This window comes from Dromiciops gliroides, chromosome 1 (genome assembly GCF_019393635.1).
Source record: "Dromiciops gliroides isolate mDroGli1 chromosome 1, mDroGli1.pri, whole genome shotgun sequence".
NCBI lineage: Eukaryota > Metazoa > Chordata > Mammalia > Microbiotheria > Microbiotheriidae > Dromiciops > Dromiciops gliroides.
In genome coordinates this window covers 546,718,422-546,738,338 of record NC_057861.1, presented here as the reverse complement: position 1 = coordinate 546,738,338, position 19,917 = coordinate 546,718,422, and the positions used below count along the sequence as shown (strand labels likewise).

The following is a 19,917-nucleotide window of genomic DNA, read 5'->3' as shown; positions in this document are numbered from 1 at the left end:
TGGTGCCTCAGGTGGACCTTGAAGGGGAGCTAAGGATTCCAAGAGGACAGAGGGGAGGAGAGAGAAGATTCTAGGCAGGTGGAACAGCCTGTGCAAAGGAACAGAGGCAGGGAAAACTCAGAGGACTCACTGAACAATTGTGGAATTGAAATGAATTCACTTGACTAGGTCCTCCAGGCAGCAATAACTTCTGATTCCTCCCTATAGTGTTGTACTCTTAGCTGCTATTTTGATCAAGTGGCACCCTCCAGTGGGACTCTATTGATCTGTTTCCTATTTTATGGACAAACTTTTGGTTTGTCTGATTCATACATCACCTATGTCAGTGAGAGAGGAATAATGCTGGCGCTCTCTCTCTCTCTCTCTCTCCCTCTCTCCCCCACCTTTCTCCCACAGGCAAAGAAGGAGCACTGCTAACTGAAGAAAAGACCCTGGTTTAAGGCAAGTGTTAATACACCGTTGTGAAGAATCTTTCTCCAATATGACTGCTTCTATAGGAACCAAGGATATGAAGAAGATCCTGATTACCAGACTTCCCCAACTCCCAGGGTAAATCTGCACTCCCGGAACATTCCAGACTATCCATATTCCAGGAAAAATCCCAACAACCTGAAGTCCAAGGACAATGCAAAGTATTCAAGCACTCACAATTATCCGACTATCCAGATGTACTGAACAGTCCAGATTATCCTGGAGCTGAGGACTACCTAGACCATCTAGGCTTCAGGATCATCAGGAATATCCAGGCTCCCATAAAAAATTCAGCCTTTTCAAGATCCCAAAGTGCTTCTGACTACCAAGGCCTGGGAACAGTTCCCTCCATTCAAGGTCCAGGCACAACCCAGAATCCTTGGGCTTTCCCATGATCCCTGACTATCCTGGGGCCAAGGGCTATGGAGACTCCAGAGGGGAGTCCAGATGGTCCAGGTGCTGGGAATAATGCTTACAGATCAAGTTCAGAGAATTATCCTGACTACCCAGGTTCCCAGGAATTCCAGATTATATGGGTACCAAGAACTATTTGGGCTCCAGAAGCAATCTGGATTCTTCAAGAACCAGAAGTAATCAGAGTATCAAGGATCCCTGGGGAGTTCCAGACTATCCAGGTGCTGAAGACATCAGTGGCTCTCTAGATAATTGGAGGAGTGCATATAACCAAGGTCGTTCACAACAATCATGACTACACCTATTCAGAGAACCCAGAAAGGGGCAGAGGGTAAGTGTTTGGCTTACCTCCATGAGGTGGAGGCTAGTTCTCAGATTCTAAAGTCATTGGAAAACACTTGTTGTCAATAAAAGAATAAAAGAGCAGGTCAACAAAATGCGCATCTAAAAAAAATCTAGAAAAGACAACAAATTTAAAACCTTCAAGTTAACAAAAATAGAAATCTAAAAATCAAAGAGATGAACAAAATGGAAAAGGTTTTTTAAAATTAATAAATAAAACTAGAAAGTAGGTTTTTTTGGAAGGAGACGATAAAATAGATAAAACTGTTGGCTAATTTGATTTAGAAAAAGCAAAGATAATAGTAAATGAAAAAGGTTAATTTACAACAATGAAAAGGAAATGAAAGCAATTAGTAGGAGCCATTTTTCCCAACTATTTGTCAATAAAACTAACATAAAGTCTGTGGGACGTGATCAAAAACTATTTGGCTTAGGTCAACACACCTACCTATATGGCCATATGTTGTGGTCACTTTTGTCCCCACAAGATGAACCTAAATTGGAGTTCAAGGCTTTTTTCCTTATAGAGAGCATCTAAACTTTATTATCAATCATGATTCAATCCGCATGGGGACCCAACTCAGGAAGGCAGATGAACCCTTCTTCTATCCCCCAAGTGATGGGTGGGAACTAAATTGTTTCTGAAGAGAGCCCTTGTTCAGTAATTCCACTGTTTGAGTATTTGAAACTTCCTTATTTTGTCAAATCATATGATAGGGCAGGTAAATGAGGGTCATCATTCTGGCTTTTCTCTCAGATTGACAATAGAGTTCTTATAGAGCCCACCTTCATTTGTCATCCTGATGACAGGACCTTGGATTTTCATGGGAGAGGGAGTCGAGATTACCCAGAATCCTTCCAGATGACCTCCAAGACATCCTACATCTCTGTACAGCAAGCTCCTGTTTCAGATCCCTGAAGGCAGTGGATACAGTAAGTATTCTCCAAGGCCAATTTATAAGATTGTGTCCTGCTAAAAAATTGAACGTGAATTCCTCAGGGAGAGAACACTGTTGAATTGAGTAACATACAAAAGCATTATGATTTTTATCATTTAGATTAACATACTTTAGTGGTGTTCAGTCAGCCAACAAGCATGTGTTATTGAGCACATTCTGTGTGACGAGTGTGGTACTAGGCACTGCAAGGGGCATACTAATGATAAAAGATCTAGCCCATCTCGCCCCTAGGAGTTTAATAGCCAGCTATTGTGGAGCAATGGATAGAGTACTGGTTCCTGGCGTCCAAAAAGACCTGAGTTCAAACTTTTACCTTAAACACTAATAGCTTCATGACCCTGAGAAAGTCATGTTAGCTTGGTCTATCTCAGTTTTCTCATCGTAAAATGAGACTAATAATGGCACTACCTCTCAGGGTTGTTGTCAGGATAAAATGAAATATTTATAAGGTGCTGTTCAAACCTTAAAGCGACAGTTCCAACAAAAGAAAGGGTCCGTTGAGATCAAAAACATTTTAATAATTACTCTAAGATGTTATTTGCTTATCAAAACACTCCTCCCTATTTCCAACCACAGGCCTGTGTGAGGTCAGATTTTTCTTGATAAACTTCAGACAATATAACATATTGTAACATATCACAACAGATTGAGAACAGAATCGGATGTGAGAATCAGTTGATCTTCTATTAAGCCAGACATTAGATTACTGGATTCTCTCTTTATTGATTGTATTGTTTTTGCAGGGCAATTAGGCGTTATGTGACTTGCCCAGGGTCACACAGCTAGTAAGTGTCAAGTGTTCTGAGGCCAGATTTGAACTAAGGTCCTTATGACTCCACAGTTGGCTGCTTTATCCACTGCCACCACCAGCTCCCCCCTAAGCCAGACATTAAAGGTTTGGGAAAAAAAAAAACTAAAATAAAACAAAGCTACTCTTCTTGCTAAATTTCTTTTATTTTGGAAAATAGCTATTTTTTTCACTAAAATGAATTTATGTTGACATGTAATGAGTTTATTGTTGGTTTTTTAAACTCTCAGCTATCATTTTCAATACAGTAAATGTTGATATATATATCACATAAGCAAAAGATCTTTTTTAATTTAATTTTTTTTTTTTGGTGAGGCAATTGGGGTTAATTGACTGCCCAGGGTCACACAGCTAGTAAGTGTCAAGTGTCTGAGGCCGAATTTGAATTCAGGTCCTCTGACTCAGGGTGGTGTTCTATCCACTGCACCACCTAGCTGCCCCAACAAAAGTTCTTTGGAGCTTTAAGAATGTAAAGAGGAAATATTAAAAAAATATATAATATAAAGGGCTCTTGAGACCAAAAAAAGTGAGAAATACTGCATAAACCACGATATACATTCTATGCTATTATAGTCTAGAAGGGAAGATAAATAGAGACAACTTGAGAAAGAGTCAAGAACATTTTCAAGGGGGATCACAATGATTATATTCAACAAACTGTTGGTCCGATGAATTGCAAAATAGCATAGTGCATCATTATCTGTCTTTCTCATCAACTCATATTAAGAATCTGTTAGGTGCGGGGCAGATAGGTAGCACAGTGGATAGAACACTGGCCCTGGAGTCAGGAGTACCTGAGTTCAAATCAGGCCTTGGACACTTGACACTTAGTAGCTGTGTGACCCTGGGCAAGTCACTAACCCCCCATTGCCCCGCAAAAAAAAAAAATTAAAAACAAAAAACAACAACAACAAAAAGAATCTGTTATGTGTGGGGCAGCTAGGTAGCACAGTGGATAGAGCACCAGCCCCTGGAGTCAGGAGGATCTGAGTTCAAATCCGGCCTCAGACACTTGACACTTACTAGCTATGTGACCCTGGGCAAGTCACTTAACTCCAACTGCCTCACATAAAAAAAAAAAAAAAAACCAAGAAGAAGAATCTGTTATGTGCAAGGCATTTGGAGGTCCAGTGGAGGAGGAAACAAAGATGCACAGCTCTTTCCCTTTTGAAGCTTACATTGAGTTGAGGAGAGAAGATATCTAAATGCAGAAAAACAAGAATAGCTTTCCACTGATGGCAGTATGGGATGCATAGAACAGGCCCCACCATAGAAACAGTGCTCTTCTCCTTCAGAGGAGAAAAACCATTTTGGTCTTGGGCCAGTCATGGAAGACCACATTCCTTCAAATAAAGAGCAATCACAGTTGAATGGGAATGAATAAAGGAAGCATTTGAAGAAAGTGATGGAGGTACAAGTAATAGCAAAGGAGTAAGAGGAAAAATGGTTTTATTCCTTTTCTTTAATAAAAAAAACCCAATATATTAAAAACCTACTTTAAACAAGAAAACTCATTAAAACTTTTTACAACAATTTGACCTTGAAAAGTGATGTTCAACATAAAATCTCTAAAGTTTATCAGTTAGTTATTCCTTTATGTTTGCCCATTTGTCTCTGTATTGATATGTATTTCCTTTTTTTTTTTTTTTTTTTTTTTTTGTGGGGCAATTGGGGTTAAGTGACTTGCCCAGGGTCACACAGCTAGTAAGTGTTAAGTGTCTGAGGCTGGATTTGAACTCAGGTACTCCTGAATCCAGGGCCAGAGCTTTAACCCCCTGCACCATCTTAGCTGCCCCTGTATTTCTTTTTTTTAAAATATACATTTCCTTTTTACTTACTTATCCATCTCTGACCTTTCTACTGACCCCTAGTCTCCCCTTTCCAATGACCTTATCCTGAATTGGATGTCTAGAGACATCTTAAACTCAACATGTCTAAAAGAATTTATACTTTCCCCCCAGACACACCCTTCTTCTTCTTTTCTTTTTTTGTGAGGCAATTGGGGTTAAGTGCTCAAGGGTCACACAGCTAGTAAGTGGTCAAGTGTATGAGGCCGGATTTGAACTCAGGTACTCCTGACTCCAGAGCTGGTGCTCTATCCACTGTGCCACCTAGCTGCCCCAACACATCCTTCTTTTTTTTTTTTGTGAGGCAATTGGGGTTAAGTGACTGCCAGGGGTCACACAGCTAGTAAATGTTAAGTGTCTGAGCCTGGATTTTGAACTCAGGTCCTCCTGAATCCAGGGCTGGTGCTCTATCCACTGCGCCACCTAGCTGCCCCCTACATCCTTCTTCTTAACTCCTTTATTATTATTATTATTATTTTTTGCCGGGCAGGGGGGGTTAAGTGACTTGCCCAGGGTCACACAGCTAGTAAGTGTCAAGTGTCTGAGGCTGGATTTGAACTCAGGTACTCCTGAATCCAGGGCCACTGCTTTATCACTGCGCCCCCTAGCTGCCCCACCCCTTTATTATTGTAGAAACCATTACCTCTTCCCAGTCACCCAAGTTCACACCCTAAGTGTCAACTTCAACTCCTCCCCTATCTTACCTTCATAATGTCGGGAAAATTTTTTAAGTCCGACGGAAAGAACAAAAATAAACAACGTTTCCAGGCTGAAGCAAATAGGTTTATTGAGAGAGGGTTAGTCCCCCAACAAAGCCAATAGGTTTATTGAGAGGGTTTTAGCCTCCCAATAAATCCGGTCACCCAGGCACTGCACCTGAAAGACCCAGAATTACACAATCCATGGGTTTATATACCCTTCCAAAGTTACACTTGTACAGTATTATATCATTAGTTGTACTTCTAAAATTAAAACATATTCTTAGGAAATATGAGGAACTACCTAAATGACCATAAATGTCAGCATTATGATGACAATAGGGTGGGGTCATTGTCAGGCCACTGCTCAGCAACGTGAACTCTTTATAGAAAAGTATGTCACTCGTGATTATTAAAATATAGCATTGCTGACTACTAGATCTCGTGATATTACCTAATGCTTGACATTGGAAAATTAGGAAATATGAGAAAAGACTTAACCTTTTGACCTTATATAATCTATATTAATAGAATAAATCACAATTTTTGGTTAATATATTGATTATTATACTTAATCCAATCACTTATAACTATGGTAAATCTCTTATAACTATGGGATGGGGGAAATCTCATCACAATAATCAATTGCCAGGAGCTGATGATTTTTACCTTCCTAACATCTCTCCCATACGTTTCCTTCTCTCCTCTGACACTGCCACCACCCTGGTGCAGGCTCACATTTCATTCCGTCTGGATTATTACAATAGTCCATTTCGTTGGTCTTCCTACCTGAGCCTCTCCTCACTCCAATCCATTTTCCATTTAGCTGTCAAAGCAATCCCACTCAGTCAACTTCAGTGGCTCCCCAATCCCCTCCACAATTAAATAGAATAACCTCTATTTGGCGTTCAAAGACCTTCATAACCGTGCCCTCCCTACCTTTCCAGTATTCCTTACATGGCCTAAAAACTCTCCCATCCTCCCTCATACTCTGTGATCCAGTGACAATAGCCTCCTTGCCTTCCCCCCATAAGAAGGACTGTGTTTTTTCTCTGGCTGTCCCCCATATCTGGGAAGTAGCCTCCATCTTCATCTCCACCTCTGAGTTTCCCCAGCTTCCTCTGAGAATCCCAGCTAAAATCTCCACCCTTCTACTGTAAACCTCTCCTATTCCCCTTTAATTCCAGTGCCTTCTCTCTGTTGATCATTTCAAATTTAGCCTGTTTTTATGTTGTTTGTATATAATTGATTTCATATTGTCTCATTAGACTGTGAGTTCCTGGAGGGCAGGAACTGTCTTTTGTTTTTATTTGTGTCCTCAGCTCTTAGCATTGTACCGGGCACACAGTAGGCACTTAATATTTATTGACTGACTGATTTAATCATTGTCAGTGTATGTACCCCATTTTTTGTTTTGGCATCCTTCACATTTTTTCTTATCTTTCCATATTTCTTTTTATTCTTCATTTTACCTTCTTAGCAGGGGCAGATAGATGCATTTCTCATTTGCTAAAGAATGTGACCTTCACCTATCTAGACATCCAAACAGTACCTCTCCTCAGAAAACTCCTCCAAGTATGCAGAATTTGCTTATTGGTCTCATAGCAATTCACATTGCATGGCATTTTACAAGTACAGATGTATCAACTATTTCATTTGGTCCCTGCTGCAATTCTGTATGTTAGGTAGATCAAGTGTTCTTATTCATCCTTTAACTGATAAGAAAAAGGAAGTTTCAGTTGGATTGAGTGATTGAGTGTTAATTTTCTCACAGCTGGGACTCAAAGACACGGCTCTCTGATTCAGTATTTTTTCCAGGACCACCTGCTGTCCAGGGAGAACTAGCTATGCTGCCCCAAATTATACCTTTCCTTTGCCAGTTTAGGTATTATTGTTGTTTGCCTCTGGGTAAAATCAACATAAATACAATAGGGCAAATTTCCAGAAGCCTTAGCCCCTCAAAGAATCCAAATGTCAGTATGGAGGTGGTAAAAAGCACACTGACCTTGGGTCCATAAAGACCTGGGTTGGAATACCCACTCTACCTATGTCATCTCGGGCAAGTGACTTACCCATCCAAACCTCAGTTTACCCATCTGTAAAATGGAGGTAGCAATATACCTCCTACCTGTCAGGATCAAATTTATGAGGTTTAAATGAGATAGCGTATGTATAAATGTTATACGAATGTAAGCCAAAATACTATTTTTTTCCCTGAAAATGAAGAAACTTATGATGAATGTTTTTGAAAGGAAAACTTCTAAGGAAGGTTCTTTTCACTTTCTGAGTTTATATACACATTATCAGGTTGCTCTAACAGGGTATTCATACCAGCCTTCCTTTCTTTCTCTGTTGAAAGACTGGTATTTAATGTTGCAATTAATTCTGGAAAGATTATGAATGAAAAGCATCCTAGAAAGAGACCATCCAGTCCAAAGGTGCTAAACCTGTGGATTTGTTTTGTTCTATTAAATATTTTGATAGCTATGTTTCAGTATAATCAGTTTTCTCCTGTAATACTATGGATTTATTTTATGTATTTAAAAACATTATTTTAAAAAGGGGTCCATAAGGCTTCACTAGACTGTCACAAGGGTTCCATGACACAAAAGAGGTTAAGAATACTGGATCTACAGAGTGGCAAATATAACAAGAAAGGAAAATATGGATGTTGGAGGAGATGTGGGAAAACTGGGAGGGCTAATCTACTGTTGGTGGAGTTGTGAAAAGATCCATCCATTCTGGAGAGCAATTTGGAACTATACCCAAAGGGCTATTTCTATAGCCCTTTCTTTCTGTGCTATTTCTGTGCATACCCTTGATCCAGCAATACCTCTGCTAGGTTTATATCCCAAAGACATGCCAAAAAGAGAAAAATACTTATTTGTACAAAAATATTTCTAGCAGCTCTTTTTTGTGGTGGCTAAGAATTGGAATCAAAGGAATGCCCATCAACTGGGGAGTAGCTAAACAATCTGTGGTATATGGTGGTGATGGAATATTATTGACAAACAGGTCAATTTCAGAAAGGCTTGGAAAGACCTTAAATGGACTGATGTATAGTGAAGTGAGCAGAACCAGGAGAACATTGTGCACAGTGACCGCAATATTGTTTCATGAAGAACTGTGAATGACAACTATTCTCTGCAATACAATGATCCAAGACAATCCCCAAGGAAACTAATGATTAAAGCACACTATCCATCTCCAAAGAAAGAAATTATTTTGATTGAACACAGACTGAAGCATGCTATTTTTCACTTTCATTGTTTCTTTTTTTCAAATTTTCTCATACAAATGACTAATATGGTAATGTTTTACACAATTGAACGTATATAATCTTTATCTGATTGCTTACCACCTCAGGGAGAAGGGAGGGGAGTGGAGGGAGGGAAGGAGGGATAAAATCTGAAATTCAAAAACTTTAAATAAAAATGTTTATGATTTAAAAGAAAAAAAAAGTCCAGAGAAATCAAGATAAATACTATGGCATTTTCTAGAATCTGAGAGGTAATTCAGTTCCTAAAGACTAGCATTGAATTTGAAAATATTTCACATATTTTTATATTTAACATCAATAGTTTTTTTGCATTTGTCTCATTACCCATTGACATCAATTACTTATTTAATAGAAATTGTGCCTAGAAAACTATCTTTTTATCTCCATAAATATTGTTCATTTGATAGTAAATGCTTTTCTATGCCCTATTTTTTCTTTATTTTCCATACTAATAGGAAACCGTGCCTACGAAGAAGAAAGCAGTCTAGATGGAGATTACGGAAATCAGTCCTTGGGAAGAGAAGGTAAGCATGTGGAAGATATCAAATATGACTCAATAGAAAATGACCAAACAATTCAAAATGGATTTGAATTTTAAACTTATTTCATTGGGTTGTTTTGCTTTTTGTCTTACCACTGGATTTTGATGACTCTGGAGAATAGAGTGAGACTGCAGACAACTCTGCTTCACTTAAATCCAATTCACTTGAAAGTCAAGACATAACCCTCATGATGTTATTGGTCCTCTTCAAGAATAAAGGACAAATAACAACAATTCCAAGCCACTGGAGAGGTGCAGGATACCTTTCCATAGGGACATAGAAGACAGAGAATCAATGACTAGAATACTGAGTCAATACTGAATTAATAACTGGAATATTGAGCCTCAAAGACAGGCCTACCTAAGATGGTGAAGAATAATCAGAAGGGATGTGTTGATGGGAAGGCTCGACTTATAAATTTGTCATAATTCATAAACCTATGGTCACATGGTCATAAAAATTGGTCATAATGGCATAAACGTATGATACATGACTTGAGGTGACCCAAAGGCCTCCCCCACTTTCCTATGACCTAAACATATTATTCATCTGCCTGTTACAATTGAAGCAATGATTGTTAGCCTTATTCCTTAAGAACAATATTGAGTGGATACATATTTTTAGCTGATATAAGGCATCATATTACCTGAAAAGATTATATTTAGTTAATTATCATGAAATAAATTATCTGATAAATTCTTTAGAACACAATATATCAGAGATCAGTTTTGGTAATTTGGGGGATTTGAGAAATAGTGTGGCCAAAGAGCATCAATATGTCCCTTTGAAACTATCATTATGAGATGTGTCTGTAGATATTATAACTTTTCCCATTTTTAAAATAACATAACCCTTTGTACCTTGTCTCCTAGTTTTCCTGGCTTCCTTCAAGTCTCACCTTAATTCTCACTTTCTATAAGAAGCCTTTCTCAGTTTTTATTATTTAATTTAAATTGTATTTTCAGTTCCAAATCTTTACCTCCCTCCACCCCCTCCCCCACCCATCTAGAAGGCAAGAAATATGATACCCATTAGATATATGAAGTCATACAAAATGTATTTCCACAATAGCTGTGTCTTAGTCATTCTTTTTTTTTTTTTTTTTGGTGAGGCAATTGGGGTTAAGTGACTTGCCCAGGGTCACACAGCTAGTAAGTGTTAAGTGTCTGAGGCCGGATTTGAACTCAGGTCCTCCTGAATCCAGGGCTGGTGCTTTATCCACTGCTGCCACCTAGCTCCTCCCCCCTTAGTCATTCTTAATGGTAGTTCCTTCCCTCTGTGATTATCTCCAACTTGTCCTATACATATCCTAATCTGCACATAGCTGTTTGCATGTTGTCTCTCCCCTTAGACCTTGAATTCCTTGAGAGCCTAAACTATCTTTTTGCCTTACTTTGTACTCACAACTCTTAGCACAGTGCCGGGCACAGAGTAGGGATTTAATAAATGCAAGTTGACTGACTATTAGGAATAGTTAAGAAGCTCTACCTTCTGTTTCTAGAATCCTTTAGTCTATAATGAAGAATTCTGTTTCAACTTTCTTCCCTAGATACCATGAGACAGCTGTCTCCCTGAAAGCAGACCAGCTCATGGATGTTGGTCTTAGGAGTCATTTTAATTTTCTGAAACCATTTTTAAAAATTACTTTTCAGTGTTTGGGGAAAAGATGATGATAAAAAAAAGTGATTTAAGCTTCCTCAAAACAATAACTTTACCTGAGAGTGAAATTGTAAGAACCAAGTGCTGGCCCTCATAGAACAGGGGATCAGAGCCCAGGGGAAAAAAAAAAAAAAAGATGGCCCAGTTTTTCAGGAAGAGGAAGGAGGGACAGGTTGTAGAGAAAGACCTAAGAAAACAAAGCATAGCGATGACGTGGGTCCTCATAAACGTTGAAGATTTCAGACCTCCGTCCAGGATGCCAAGATCTCTGGTGCCTAATTTGTTCCAAAACAAATGGCAGAGAAAGATGATGGATCTTGAGGATATGGATGTTGAAATGACAGAGGATGTGTCTCAAAGGTGCCAAGCTCCAAAAAGGGAAGTCGGTTTAGCAGGCTTTCAAATTCCATCTCCGTATCTTTTTCTCAGGTTCTTCACATCCGTGATCACTCCAAGACTACTCTGGGTCTTGTACAAATTCAATAGGTAATACTACCCTGAAGGGCCTGGAGGGAGTGCCTGAGAAGGGAGGGGAACACCTGCTACTAAGGGGTCTGTGCCACGAGGGTCCAGCTCCTTTGCTTTATAGAGATTCATGAAACCAGATAACATGAATTTCATGAGAGTCCTCAAAGCGAGGAACACAAAATAAGAGAGGAAGGAGGAAGGTTCTTCATAGGTTTGGGTACAATAATTAATTTTCTCTATTGTAGTGCAATAGAAAGATCATTGGATTTAGAGGAAGAAGACTTGAGTTCAAATCCTGATACTTCACTTTTCTAGGCCTCAGTTTCCTCATTTATATAATGGGACTAAATGACATTGAAGATCCCTTTCTGCTTCAAATCTATGATCTTAATTTCCAACCTCATACTTTCTCTCTCTCTCTCTCTCTTTTTCTGAATCTATCCCTCCCTCTTTCTCTCTGATTCTCTCCTTTTTTCTCTCAATGACCCCTTTCTTTCTTTCTTTCTTTCTTTCTTTCTTTCTTTCTTTCTTTCTTTCTTTCTTTCTTTCTTTCTTTTCTTTCTTTCTTCTTTTCTTTCTTTCTTTCTTTCTTTCTTTCTTCTTTCTTCTTTCTTTCTTTCTTTCTTTCTCTTTGACTATGTCTAGCCCTCCTCTTTCTCTCTGATTCTCTGTCTCTATCCTCTTTCTCTCAATGTCCTCTTTCTTTCTCTGTCTTTGACTCTCTCTCCCTCTCTGTCTCTTCCTCTCTCTCTCCATATATATATATATATATGTAGACACTTGGCATATATGTGTATATATGTGTGTCTATCTATCTAAACAAAGCTTTTGTTGAGTTTTATACGGAATATAGACTAAGCTTAGACTTAAGACGATTTGTATTGTATTTCTACTTTCCTATCCTTCTAATCAACATCACCTTGTGACTACCATACAATAAAAGCTCTAACTAGAAAACCAGAAGCTTCTTCCATTTACTAGTCTGGGAGATAAATTAAGGGAAAGGTTAAAGAAGGGAGATTTATGATCTAATATCCAATTTTAAATCTCACAGTTTGGCTCTATAGATATATCTATAGATCTAAAGAAACTAATATAGACATATGTATAGAAACAAATATATCTATATGTCTATAGATATCTATAGATATAGCTATATGTTTCCCACAGATTGATATATACATATTTGTGTATAGATAGATACACACATATATGTGTATATTTCTGTGTGTATACACACACTGGTCTATTTTGACTTATTTCTAGGCATGACATTAGATTATTTTTTAATCTCAAAATTAATTTCAATTAATTTCCATTTTAAGGCAGAGGAAACATATATAGGATATATGTATACATGTATACACATATACACAATATCTATGCCATATAGTTTTACTTCTAGTTTTAAAAACTACTAGCAGAATAGACCTTGATTTTTTAGATAAGAACTCTATAGAGAAAATGTGGATGTCACATGGGGTTTTTAGGTATCATTTATAATTGAACCCTTCCCATGTGTACAGATGCACGTATATTTTATTTATTTCAGGGCTAAGTATGTTTGCTTTGTTTATTCCATTCTTGAACTAAAAGTTGTTAGATGCCAAACCTCTGCTGCTGAAGGAATCATCGTTAATCTCAGAAAACTAGACAAATGTGGAGGCAGCGTGGTGAAGGAAAAGACCACTGACCTGGAAGCCAAAAGTCCCTTGAATCTCCAGGCACCATTCCTTCTCTGTGATGCTCTGGGGCAATTATTATAATCTCTCGGGGTCCTTTGGTTTGTTTGTTTTTTGTTGTTTGGGGTTTTTTTTTGTCAAAAGAGGGGATCAAAGGAGACAATCTCTAAAGTTTGCTCTAGCCCTCACATTCTATGAGACCATGAGCAAGATATATAAGTAATAGAGACAGCTAGATGGTGCAGTGGATAAAGCACTGGCCTGGGAAGTCAGGAGGATCTGAGTTCAAATCTCACCTCAAACACTAGTTGTGTGATCCTGAGCAAGTCACTTAACCCCAATTGCCTTAAACATCCCAGGGCCATCTCCAGTTGTCCTGGTGTATATCCTGCCACTGGACCAAGGTGGCTCTGCAGGGGAAAGTGAGGCTGGTAACCTTGCATAGCCCTCCCTCCCTTAAATCTAATTCAGTGCAAGTCATGACATCTGTCATGGTCCTCTTCAATAACGAAGGACAAAAATGCAACAACAATAAGTAGTTAGCCATGAAACCAAGTTTTGTTGCTGGTTTGTAGAGGGATGAGCTCTGCTGATAAGATCAGTCCCACAAATGCCACCCCAGTTACAAAGAAACATTCCCCTGGGGTGTTATCAGGGCCAGTGAAAGCTTTATCAGGGTAGCCTTGAGGAATGGTTTTTTGATTCCTCCTGGGTAGTAACCTGGAAAAACAGCCCAGGATCAAGGTCATGTAAAGAGTCACTTATTACAAACAGTGGGAGAACAGGATAGATCAGGGCTTGAGACAAGCAGAAGGAATTGTAGAAGCTAAATCTGGAAGAGCATTTAAGGTTCAACTGAGTTAAGAAAAGAAGAAAAGGACTGGATGGGTTGCGTATACACTATAATTCTGCCTCTTTCCCAATTCTTCAAAATCTATAAGCAGGGGGCAGCTAGGTGGCACAGTGGATAAAGCACCAGCCCTGGATTCAGGAGGACCTGAGTTCAAATCCGGCCTCAGACACTTGACACTTACTAGCTGTGTGACCCTGGGCAAGTCATTGCCCCGCAAAAAAAAAAAAATCTATAAGCTGGTACAAATCCAGGCAGTCAATCCTCTTCTGGTAGAAGTCACACATACAAAACTTATATGTTTTGAGTTAAGTACTTTCATTACATTACTGTTGATTAATTTTGAGGGGAATGGGCGATTAATAATTCTAAAATGCTGAGCAAACTAGTAGTATTTTTTTTAATTGGGGGTTATATTTTTTCCATTGATAAAATGATATAGTTTAATAATACAGATAAAATAATGATATTAAATTGAAATTCATTAAGCTTGACAACAAGCTATTCATCAATTGTAGTTAATAAGCAGGATAGTTATTTACATCTTTTTTTTTTTTTTTTACAGCTAATTCATTTGGATGGAGAAGGAGCTGGTATGAAGATGCCCTGCGGTCATATGATCCTGCTTTGGGGACCGTTGCCGACAGATCCAAGCAAGGTAGGTTCCTGTCACCGGGGGTAGAGAGAGGAAGCATTTAGAAAACAATTTCATGAACAATGCATCAAAGTTCTGAAGGGTCCTTTCTCCTGGTGTGCCTTTATAGATATCCTTCTCAAAGGCAAGGAACTTAGTGCTAAAATTCAAATGTTTGGATTACTTAAGTTTATTGCCGGGATAGTATCTCACTGGTCTTTCTGAGGTAATTATGCCCTAGGCCCAAACTAGATATTGGAGGAAGGCATTTGGGGATTCATATTGCTCCAAATGCCATTTTGTTGATAGCTTTAGAGCTAAAAGTTCTTTGGTATCAAAGTTTAGCTTGTGCCTAGAATTTAGGGATTGGATGCTATGAAAAACAGGATCTGTTGAGATAGGTTTTATTATGATACAGCGCCTAGTACGTGGTAGATACTTAATAAATGCTACTTGATTGATTCAGTGATCCTGATTTAAAGGGTTGCCTAGCAGAGTTATAACTTGCAATTTTAGTGACTGGAGCAAACAGCACAAAACAAGTCCAAGGCAAGCAACACTGAGCACCCTAAAATCAACTTTCTAACTCATGATTTGAAAATAATACAAGAATAATTAAGACCAATTCAATTGAACAGGTTGGGAGACTGGGGGACACCAAATCCTCAATCTGGGAGGCAGACACCAACTGTAGCATTTTATCTAATAAGAGAGACAGCATCCTGGGAACACTTTGAAGTCGCTGCTAAGAATTTTGCCACCCAGGGGGAGCAGAGCCAGGCTGGAAAGAAACTCACCTACTATGTTGCCCTTCTCGGGAGAAAGTAGACAAGGATATGTGATAGTTTATTAATTTTTTTGTTTTTGTGTTTTTTTTACGGGGCAGTGGGGATTAAGTGACTTGCCTAGGGTCACACAGCTAGCAACTGTCAAGTGTCTGAGGCCGGATTTGAACTCAGGTACTCCTGAATCCAGGGCCGGTGCTTTATCCACTGCGCCACCTAGCTGCCCCAGCTTATTAGTTTTGCTCATTATTCTTGCTTACTAGGTGCTAAGCTCAGTTGTTTTTAGTTGCTGAAGGATCTGTCAAATATAAATGTGACAAAGTTTTTTTAAATGGTCATTTTCAATGTTGTCCCCTATATATTTTCCCTGGTACAAATCCCTGGTTATGGGTCTGTTGGATAAAATAGATGACTCCTCTAAGTCCCTTCCAGACTTGTGGCATGTGACTTGTCCTTAGAAGGTAGCTTAGGGGCAGCTAGGTGGCACAGTGGATAGAGTACCAGCCCTGGAGTCAGGAGTACCTGAGTTCAAATCCAGCCTCAGACACTTAACACTTACTAGCTGTGTGACCCTGGGCAAGTCACTTAACCCCAATTGCCTCAAAAAAAAAAATAATGTAGTTCAGCAAAAGGCAAAAACTAAAGTTATGGAGCTGAGAAATGTAATCCAAAAAGTTGTCTAATTTTGTTCTGCTTGGAGATTCCAATTGAACAAAATGTAAGATCATCTCAGGTTCAATTTGGAGAAATATTCTGATGTTTTAGTTTAATAATTTCATAAAAAATATAAACTGATTTTCAGTTCAGACTAATTGAATGGTTTTTTGTAATGGAAGAATAATCTTTAATTTGTAGCTTAGTAAAAAAATTAATCATTAATTATACAAACATTTTAAGTACTTGTTTTACACTCTGTGTTAGGGGCTAAAAGGGATACAGAGAAGAATAAGACTCAATGACTGTAATAAAGTTTGCAATAAAAAAGTTCGCAATAAAGTTTTCAGTCTAATGAGGGAGAAGATGTACTAATTACCTGAGAGGAATACGGATGCAGTACGGATGCAATGCTCTGAGTTCAGAATTAATATTAGGTTCAATTTCTGGGTTCAGTAATTGTATGCATTTCATTTTGTTGTACAGTTTTGAGTCCTGTTTGAGTACTTGCTCCATTCAGTTTGGAGCTATTCTCATTTCTTATAACTCTCCTGTAATAAGGTTCTTCTAGTTGTTGTTTTATAGAAGATCGTTTGTTGTTTTTGTAGACCAAGTATCATTTCTTTCTTTTTGTGTGTGTGTGACCCTTATGCAGAGGAAAAGTTGGTTGCATCTCTTCTAAACTTAACACTTAGAGAAAGAAACAAAATCATCCGGAATCAGCCATTGCCCATTCAGGAAAAGAGAAAAATTAAGTAAGTATTGAGACTTTCTATGCTCAGATGCATCTTGAGAAGGTAAGAGAAACTTCTAATCCAAGAATTCCATAAGAAATAAAGAAAAGAGATGTCCATATCTTACCCTGAAATTCTCACATTTGGTATCATATTTTTCTCATATGTTTGGTCTCCATTCAAGAGACTTGACTTCATGTGGCCTAGAGGTCACTTTTCATGATGTTTGTTGTCTTATCTCTAAAATAATAAGGATGAACTAAAGGATTTCTTTAAAAAATTTTTTTGTTTATTTTATTCTGAACTTAAGAAATAAGACAAACATTTATAGGATTTTATTTCTAGAATTGCTCAAGTCCTTTTTAGGTCTAATATTCCATTCCTGCAACACAATAACATCACTGGGATGAGCAAGGATTTTCATTTCAGAGATATTTAAATCATTATTAGCATGAGCTCTCTCTGCAGTGTTTCTGTAGGTAAAAAAAATTAGGTTATCGAATTTTTTGTTTTTAATTTAATTTTTATTTTTAAATCCACTGATACAAACTTTTTTTTTTAGACAAACCCCAGTTAACACAAATTCCTTTTTAAACTTAATACTGAGACTGGTAATACAATTCAAAGAGAATGACTGGCAGTTTTTTTGTTTTTGTTTTGTTTTGTTGGTGAAGACAGCCCAACTGCAGGATGCCCCATCCTGAAAAGAAATAATGGTATATAACATGGGGCTAGGATAAGGTGAAGCTCCCATCTGTTTCAGCTGGAAATTGTATTGTATTGTACTCTGCATTGTCAGGTGTTAAAGCACTTGTAAATTGCTGAGTGACAGCTTTTTCATAGCCTGATTTTTTTCTTAATTCAGTGATTTCAGATGCTTTTTGGTTTTTTTCAACTACACTTGTTACCTGATATACTGTAACCTTCTTGCCCCAAAGTGGAACCTTCCCTTGTAACAAAGGACAATAGTTAAATCAATCCAACCAGCAAAATGAAAGCATTTTTAGTATATGCAAACCAGCTAGCATCGTGAAGGCATCTGTTAGTGTATACAAAATTCTTTACCAAGAGGAGATAAGTATGTTGCTTCAATTATCCTCACAAAGCAATATTGAGCATTGCACTTAATTCAAGTTCAGCTGTCATGGCCTGATCATTAGAACCAGTGAGGACATGGTTTTCATGAAGGTGCCAAGAGGCTGATGAGATGATTAGTCTGACCTATGAAACAAAGATAAATATAAAACGGCTTTTAATCCTATGTAGTCTGCTTTGCTTTTGCAATGACTCAGGAGGAGATACAAAAGGGTACAGAAAGGTCAGAGACTCACATAGTTTTTAGACCGGAATTATTAATTTAATTATCAGTGCCCTAAGATCGTGCTTCACTCATCAGAGAATTGATAGACTACTGTAGGAATTGAAACTTGTCAACATTTGCATTCTTGATATCAGTAAAATCAAAATAAACAAGGAAGTTACAACTAAATGGAAAAAAAATGGTTCATGAGTTTTCCTTGAAAGAACAAATAAAGGTTTCATTGTGTACACAAAAGCAGCACAAAACAACATTTCATGAGATACTTGATTATTTCCCTTTGAGGTTCTTGTGAATAGTATAGGCAAAAAGACCAAGAGAAAGATAATTAGAATTTATAGCTTAATGGCTGTTAAAGAGGATGAAGAAGCAGAGGTGTTTTATGGAAAACTCAGCAAAATCCTATTCAACATATACTTTGACACTAACTTTTACATGACAGTGGATACAGAAAAAAGAATGAAAATATGTTGAAAAATGAAAACCATCAAAGTCTGGTAGACTATACTAAAGTTCCATACCTCTATATTATGAATATTTTATTTTAAAAAGAGGGGGCGGCTAGGTGGCGCAGTGTATGGAGCACCGGCCCTGGATTCAGGAGTACTGGAGTTCAGGTCTGGCCTCAGACACTTGACACTTACCAGCTGTGTGACCCTGGGCAAGTCACTTACCCCCAAGTGCCCCGCAAAAATCAAAAACAAAAACAAACAAAAAAGAGAGTTAGAAGGCATTCCATATAGTAAACAACCAACATAATAAAAAATAAAAGCATATATTAACAGACAAGAAATGACTGGTGATCAGTGTAATAACTAGCTGTTAGCTTGTAATCAGACAGAGCTAGTTAGAGCAAAAGTCAAAATTAACACCAAATAGAGTAAAAGATAAGAAATTATACCAGCTGCAACACTACTAATTCAAATAAGTGATTCATACTCCCAAATGGCAAATGGACAAAGAAAAAGACATTGACTCTGATTATCACAATTTCTTATAGAAGTTTAACTGATATAAAACATTTATCACAATAAGGAGACACATTTTCCAAAAGTTATCTCAGCCAGAAAATACTTGATATCTTTGCAAAGTGGAAAGACATGACAGACCAGGGTAATATCACTTTATAACATAAATTTAATTGTCAAATGTTTAAATTCATAATAAAACCATTACAGAAAAAGGCAGGGCAGGGGAAACAATATCTTTTAAAAACTTGGAAACAAAATAGGGGCAGCTAGGTGGCGCAGTGGATAGAGCACCGGCCCTGGATTCAGGAGTACCTGAGTTCAAATCCTGTCTCAGACACTTGACACTTACTAGCTGTGTGACCCTGGGCAAGTCACTTAACCCCCATTGCCTCACCAAAAAAAAAAAAGAAATTAAATTAAAAACTTGGAAACAAAATAAAGCAAAACAAAAAACGGGCAGCTAGGTAGTGCAATGGATAGAGTACCAGTCCTGGAGTCAGGAGGACCTGGGTTCAAATTTTACCTCAGACACTTGACCCTTACTGGCTGTGTTACCCTGGGCAAGTCACTTAACCCCAATTGCCTCACTAAAACAAAACAAAACAAAACAAAAAAACTTGGACGGAGACAGCTACACTAGATTGCTTTGAGAACATTTATAGACAATAGTAGGTGAGGTATAATAAATAGGTAAACAATAGAACTGCCAACATTTCTATAGAAACCTGTGGAGTCATGCATGATATATCTCATTTGGCTACAGCATATTGTCAAAGATGACTTGCATTCAAGAAGTGGCAT

General features: G+C 38.0%; 1 protein-coding gene across 1 annotated transcript in view; it reads left to right on the top strand.

Moving 5' to 3' along the window:
- Window positions 1–495: 495 nt before the first annotated feature.
- The window catches only part of TMC5 (transmembrane channel like 5), a gene marked incomplete at its 5' end in the record, with an annotated part of 87,822 nt that continues 68,400 nt past the window's right edge, over window positions 496–19,917 (top strand). Inside the window, 10 exon segments of the mRNA XM_043998599.1 lie at window positions 496–655; window positions 658–795; window positions 798–907; window positions 909–984; window positions 987–1,165; window positions 1,167–1,216; window positions 2,286–2,353; window positions 9,275–9,343; window positions 14,586–14,678; window positions 16,749–16,848. Coding sequence (XP_043854534.1) covers window positions 496–655; window positions 658–795; window positions 798–907; window positions 909–984; window positions 987–1,165; window positions 1,167–1,216; window positions 2,286–2,353; window positions 9,275–9,343; window positions 14,586–14,678; window positions 16,749–16,848 — 1,043 coding nt within the window.